The following is a 7,206-nucleotide window of genomic DNA, read 5'->3' as shown; positions in this document are numbered from 1 at the left end:
CCCACAAACACAGACAAAAATCCTCCTGAGTCAATCACAAAACCTCCTCAGAACCAGACCAGCTCGGCTTGGAGAAGGAGACGTCGCCGGATGACCCCAGACCAGAAAAGAAACCGTCCCATCACCCCACAGCAGATGAGACAGAACCGAGCAAGATGCCCGGAAAAAAAAAAAAAAAAAAAAAAAACAACCAAAAAAACAACCCCAAGCCATAGGCCAGAAATAGTCTGACCAAAAGTTGATCCTCAGTTTATGTGTTTAACACCCCTTTTTGTCACCCCAAATTACTCCCTTCCCTCACCCCCTGCCAAACCTCCCTCCCCCTCTCACCACAAAGCTAATCGCTCTTGCTTATATTCCCTCTCAGAAGCCCCATCCCTGTTTCAAAGACGAAATCCATCTGCACTGATGCTGCCCTCATCGCTGCCTGGATGCTCTCCACCTTGCCTCATGCCTGCAGCTGGGTCGTCCCACAGCCTAGCCACAACATTTGGGTAACCCTAGCAAAAACACTCCAACAAGACAATCTGTGCCTGTCTATGGGAAGCGTAGATAACCCACTTTCCACATGTCTGGTAGGAATTCCCTTTGTAGCAGGTGACTGGCCCGTCACTAACTCAGAAATCCTCCACACCACTGGTAAGAGACCCAACCCAGTAGATACTTGGGATGAGTGGACCAAAATTCTGCCAGATGCCAAAGATGAACCCCAAGAATTAAACCTTCTGGGGTCCTCTAAGGCAACATATTGTATCAAATTCTATTTCAGACACAAAAATCTACACTGGCCAGGAATTGACCAGGCAAAAAACACTTACAGAAGAGACATATCACCAATTAATAGAGCTTACAATAACCATGATTGGTGCAACTATACCAGTCACATGCTTTCTATGTCCACTCTCCACCCCAAACTGCTACCCGAAGGGATGATTTTATCTGTGGTGACAGAGTTTGGGCTGGGATTCCCTCACGCCTCCAAGGGGGCCCCTGTAGCCTTGGAAAGCTTTCTACTCTCATTCCAAATATTACACTACTACATAACTGGAGGAAAGCAAAGGTATCCACACGCCAAAAGAGATCCTTTTCAGAGTATGATGCAACTTGTGACAGTCATATTTACAACATACACTGGGTAGAGCGAGTTGCAGTTTCTGTGTTCACCCCTTGGTTAGCTGCGCTTAAAGCCCTTGGTGATATAGATCACCTGGGGTGCTGGCTCAGTAAGCAAGCCAATGTCACATCTGCTGCCTTAAGTGATCTTTTAAAGGATGAGGAGACCACCAGACAAGCAACCCTCCAAAACCATGCAGCGATTGATTATCTGCTGCTTGTCAATGGACACGGATGCCAAGACTTTGAAGGAATGTGCTGTTTCAACCTTTCTTCACACTCAACATCCATCCATGCGAACATACAGAAACTAGAAGGATTAGTAAAAGACATAAAAACAGAAAAGTCTCTGGACTGAATAGACAACCTCTTTGGACAATGGGGATTGACAGGGTGGGTGGCCTCTTTGGTTAAATGTGTTTTATGGATTTTCATTGTGATTGTTATCGCATTGCTTATGTTTTCATGCCTCCTACGCTGCTTTAAAAGAACGGCTGGTGAGGCTTTTTTACTAAATATAAAAGGAGGAGTTGTGGAGGTGGGCGGAGCCCTGGCTGCTCTGTCCTGGAGGGAGCCAAGCTGAGGAGTCAAGGAAGAATTTCGCAACTTCACCCAGAGCCCCTAAGACAAAGACAAACCTCCTAGCTACGGCGACCTGTCCGGAGACCCACAAGCCCCCTCGGGATTTTATCTAGATCTGTTACAATTGATTGGTTTTGTACCCTTTTCCTCCCACCCTGGTGTCCCATAAAAACCCCTGCGTTTCCTCTGGTCGGGAGAGGTTCCTCGTCCCTGGAGCCTTTCGCTGGTACCCTCTCAATAATGTACCACCTGCGGAAATTCCATACGAGACCTTTCTCTCTCTCACCACGACCGGCTAAAAGAGGGGCTAACTCACAAGGGCATGAGCTAAGAGCACTGAGCTGAAATCATTGAAAGCTGAAATCACTGAGCTGAAAAATCACTGCTCTGCCCGTTGCTGAGAAGCCCCTCTGTCCAGCTGAGGAGCGCCCTGACCCCAAGGAGTTGTTTCTAACGAGACATCCTTTGGGGTGGCTGTGGCTCTCTGGGTCCCAAGCGGCAGACCCCATCCACCAGCTGGGATAGAGTTTGTTAGAAGATATTATCACCTCTGTTCAAAAAAGAAGACAATAAGTAGATATGAACAATCTGAGCTCCAAAAACAATTTTTGTCTGAGGAAAAAATAAACACAGTCTTTTAACAAAAACCTCAGCATTAAGGAAGACAGATAAATTACTGTTATAATTTTCATTAATCCACAAAAATAGTGAAAACTGCCAAATTTTACACTATGAAAAAGTGCTAGAATCAGGTTTTGTCTGACTACTATTAGAGCTCTAAAAAAAGATATGCTACTCTGAGCTGTCAAGATCCTTGAATAACAAAGATAAACTGAAGTAAGATACCTATGAAAAACATCTGCACACTACATTTTGCATCATGGGAATATCTAAATAGAGGTGAAACCTAAGCACTGATCTTTTTAAAATGTTTCACATGACTTAATACAAAATAAAATTTCTGAGTGATATCTATTGATCTGTACATTCAAACAAATTGAGCAACTGGGACTGCCTTTGGAGGAATGAAAATCAGTCCTTAGTATTCACTCTATGCCTATTAACTACACTAGCTGAGTTAATCATGAGTCTCTCATGATTCTTTCAAACATTTTATTACAAGTTCCAGTCAAAAAAAGACAAACACCAAATAACAAATACCAAACCACCTCAAAGAATAGTCCTGGAAAATGGAATCTCTTCCTATTAACAACACTCCTAATTATTCAGAAAAAGAAGTCATGCTTCTCTTGTATTTTCTTGTGGTTTAAGTACTGCCCTCTTTAAGATTAAAACTAAAATCCTTTGAATAAAAATCTTATCAAATGTTTGAAAAGCCAATGCATATGTCACATTATTTACTGGAAGACAAATATTTCCTTGAAGAAAAAAAAAAAAGGATAGGAAGTAAATCAATAATACATGTAGGATATACTCCCCCTGTAGCTAGAGAATATATGAGACAGGCTTGAAATCTTTGTACCCTGTGGAGCTTACCATAAATACAGCACCTAGAAAGCCCTGACCAAAGCCAACATAGCTAAGAAGCTAACTACACACAGTCTATCTTCTTTTCTTCTGCACTCTTAATCTTCTTACTTAACAGTGCATCACAGTATTCAATTCCCTGAAGTACTTTTAGTATGTTCAAAGTGTGGTAAAAATACCTAAATAGCCATTTCACATAGAAGAAAATGGATACATTGATGCAGATTAGTCATTTTGCTAGGGTCAGACATGAATTTGTACCTCTATTGGTATCAAAATACAACTTTTGTTGTAATCTGCTTATTATTTACAAAATCAGATCACATGAAGGGTTTTTGAACATTCATTTAATTAGTCACAGACTAAGCAAAAATTCATTAACTATAGATGTCTGTCCCAATGGCACTTTACTTTTAATGTCTGCTACATTCCTTTTGCATGCTCCTTATTTATAAATTATATACCAGTATAAACATTGTAATTACAAAAAGCATTTAAACATGTTGCTTCACATTTTGCAAAGATGACTGGGCTATATATTTTCATTGCATTATAATTTTTTATGCAGAACATTACCATTTTTAATAAACAAGGAACAAAACTACCTGTTCTAAAACATTTTAGTCATTAAGATTTTTTTTTTTTTAAATAAGAAAACAGTTGCTCTCAAAAAGTCTTAGTATTCAAATATGGTCTGTATGTGGCTATTGTTTAAAGTTTCCTGAACTGGTCAATTTAATCCACTAAAATTTCACATAGTAAAAGAAAAACTAACTTGTTTTCTAAGATTCTGCTGTTATGAGGAGATGTAATAATTCACATCCAAAAGAAAAGAAGCTACCTATTGTCCAGACCTGCACAAATAAGTGAAAATATTTTAGACATTCATTTATAATTTATTAATTCAAACACTAATTTAAAAAACAGTGGGAAATATTAGCAAGAACTGCATCGATTTTAAAGTAAATCAGGTTATAAAGGCTAAAAAAAAGGGGAGGTTCTAGGCTCTTCCTGTGTCTAACAGCTATGAAAAAATCATGCCCGGGTTCCCAGTTACAAAACTAGAGTCTGGCAAACTATTATAAGGTTTGCTTTATAAGTGTCATTGGAAGGAAAAAACTTGCAAACTGAGTATTGTTGCTTCATTCTTACAGTCACTACTATGGAAGAATAAGGATTAAAACCCATCCTTGCCAGATGACCAACCCCAAGGATGGACATTTTCAATACTTTGATGCAATTGCTAAAAATGTCATTAAAGGAATAACTCTAAGGAGTAAGTTTCTCTATTTCTTGATACATTGATGATCAGCACAAATCAATTGTAAGCTGTTAGCTAAAATTCAAAGCTCAAAGTGAAGGCATAGACTAGCAATACATAAAGTGAAATTAAGAATAAATAGAGACAATTTTTTCCCATGTTTTAAAATAAGAATGAGGCAAGGTATAAAGTTGCTAAAACCCCAAGAGAGGACTTTTATTGTCATTCACTCAAAAATAAGTTCAGGACTGCAAAGAAATTAAACCTTTTGAGACATCAGGTATTATATTTTTGGTTATTTATTAATTAAATATTTTCATTTCCTGGTTAAACTACAGATAAGCTAATTTTAAACCTTATCTCTAAACATAAATTAAAAGCTTAATGTCCAACACATAAAAGATTAGACACTGGTTTATTCTCAAAAGAAAAAAATCACTCCTCTGACATTTTGCATGAAAAGTGGAACTGTATATGTTGTAACTGTCAAGGCTAAAAATAACTTACAAATAACTTATTCTACAAGAAAAAAAGAAAAGGGACTGGTGATGACAAACAAAATGTCACTGAAATAGACTTTGCAAGAAATTTCTTTAAGGCACTAATCAGACCTAAACCTGATTAACTGTCTAATTGGCTTGATTACTGATGGCAAGAAAACATGTGCTACAAACCTGCTTATGGTAAAAGAGTCATAGAGGTTTCAGGGGAGCTGAAGAGGCAAGATGTTTAGAAAACTAAGATCAGTATTTTCTAGACCAAAATTAGCACCTGAAATAACAGATTGCAAGAATGAAGGTGCCCCTCCACCACCAAAGGCATCAACAGGCCAGGTATGGATTTTTTTGTCTATTATATATTCGTTAATACTACCTTTTTGTTTAGAAGGTATTTATGTAAGTAAATGCCAAAGGTTGAAATTTCAAATATAATTACTTAATATGGTATCAGTCTTTATTTAGAAAAATTAAATAAATGTCTTTATTTAGAAAAATTAAATAAATGTCTTTATTCTCCACCCTACCATATTTTCTTCATGAAGAAAATATAATTCTCTCCTTTTGAAAGTTGCTTTCTGATTAGGCCTAACCTGAAATAGTACAGGCTTATGAGAGGTCTTGATCAACATTGCAAATGGAGAATTAGAGATACATTACTGCTGCTTTTCATATGATGATATATTTTTATGAATCTTGTTTCCTTCTAGCAGGAAATGTCAGTGTGTCCTTTCTGAATATTAGAATGTCATGCAGGTATATATCAGCCAGCTTCCTGATTACCACTGGAAAGACAAAGTAATTTAGTAGCTTTTGAAAGAAGTCTTTTTTAAGCTTGGTTTTGATAACATAAATCCTCTTGAAAAAATAAAGTAAATCATATTATTCTACAGTCTATATTTTTATGTAGTATTTCTTCACTGTAAAAGTTAGTTCATTCTCTTCTATTTAATTAATGAAATATTTTAAATTGAAGCAAAAGGATAAGTACTCTTTCTCTCGTTGCCTTTGAATTTTTATATTTTGCCAGTATTTTCCAAAAAAACATTTTTGTTTTTTTCAACTTGACTTAATCAAAGCTTTACAAGACAAAATGGCAACAATTTATGGTTTCATAAAATCATTAGGGAAGTGAAATAGGTTCTTTATTATCAGCCTTAGCTATTAATCGTTCATATTTATTGAAATAATCAAAACTCCTCCATTATAAAGTTAATTTTAAGTAAGTGGGCATATCCATACTGTCATCCACAAAAAATAGCAAAAATGTCTATGTTCAATAATCTTTATATACTGCAGATCTACAGGCATCGTTCCTGTTTCTTTCACAGTTCAGTATTCTTGTGTCAATAAAATACTGTTTTAAAAGAAGAAAACTCCTGAATATTAGCAGGTTAGTTCTGTACAGACTGATATCTCACTTGGCAAAGTGTTCTAGCAAAACATATATATTTAGATTTCACTGGAGACAAGGATTACTCTTTTGGCAAGAATAATTCCGTACATCAGCGCAACGTTCAGATTGTACCACCATCAGCCTACACTCTTCAAAACACTGCTAAAATGGAGACACATGATTGGATTAGGGATTAAGATGTTTCCTGCCTGCAAGGAGATACCATTTAAAGAGTAAAGACGAAAGAGAAAAAAGTACATAATATCTGATAACGGGTATACTAATTAATGCACTAATTTATGTATTTATGCGATTAGGAGGGAGCCTGAAACAATGAAAACAACCTTTTAAATAAAACATCATGCAAGAATCTGGAGTATGCACAGACTTTGATTGGAATTTCAATATATATATATATAAATATATTTACATAAAATTTATAATTTAGTTCTATATACACATGTATATTAGAACTTCAGTGCCTGGTTCTCTGAATAAAAACAGACAGGAAAACACAAATATTTTCATAGAAAAAACAACCCCAAATTTATTCTAGAAGCACAAACAAAAAGAAGGCCACTGACCTAGGAAAGAAAAAAAGAAAAAAGTGCATGAAAACCTGAAAGCTCCTAATGTCAAATAATTTTCTCCATATGCTGATACAACCCAATGTCCTTCTCTATTAATAAATAAGCGTGCTGCTCACCAGGAAAGCTCATTCTATATGAGATAGCAAATGCTCATGGGCTTGATTAACACAATGATGTTATGTGGTACTGTGAATGCTGAGGACTCCTCATGCAGATCTGCTTCCTCCAAAAGGCCACTCTGTTAAAACTGAGATTAATCAAGGTAAAGGTACACAAGGA

General features: G+C 36.5%; 1 protein-coding gene across 1 annotated transcript in view; it reads left to right on the top strand.

Annotated features, from left to right (window-relative positions):
• Window positions 1-5,160: 5,160 nt before the first annotated feature.
• The window catches only part of CNGB3 (cyclic nucleotide gated channel subunit beta 3), a 59,969-nt gene continuing 57,923 nt past the window's right edge, over window positions 5,161-7,206 (top strand). The window contains exon 1 of the mRNA XM_066335577.1: window positions 5,161-5,277. Within this exon, the coding sequence (XP_066191674.1) occupies window positions 5,170-5,277 (108 nt within the window). The 5' untranslated portion in view covers window positions 5,161-5,169. The remainder of the gene's footprint in view (window positions 5,278-7,206) is intronic.

Source organism: Sylvia atricapilla, chromosome 1 (assembly GCF_009819655.1).
Source record: "Sylvia atricapilla isolate bSylAtr1 chromosome 1, bSylAtr1.pri, whole genome shotgun sequence".
Classification (NCBI taxonomy): Eukaryota; Metazoa; Chordata; class Aves; order Passeriformes; family Sylviidae; genus Sylvia; species Sylvia atricapilla.
The sequence above is the reverse complement of the archived record's forward strand: the minus strand, read 5'-3'. Positions and strand labels throughout refer to the sequence as shown.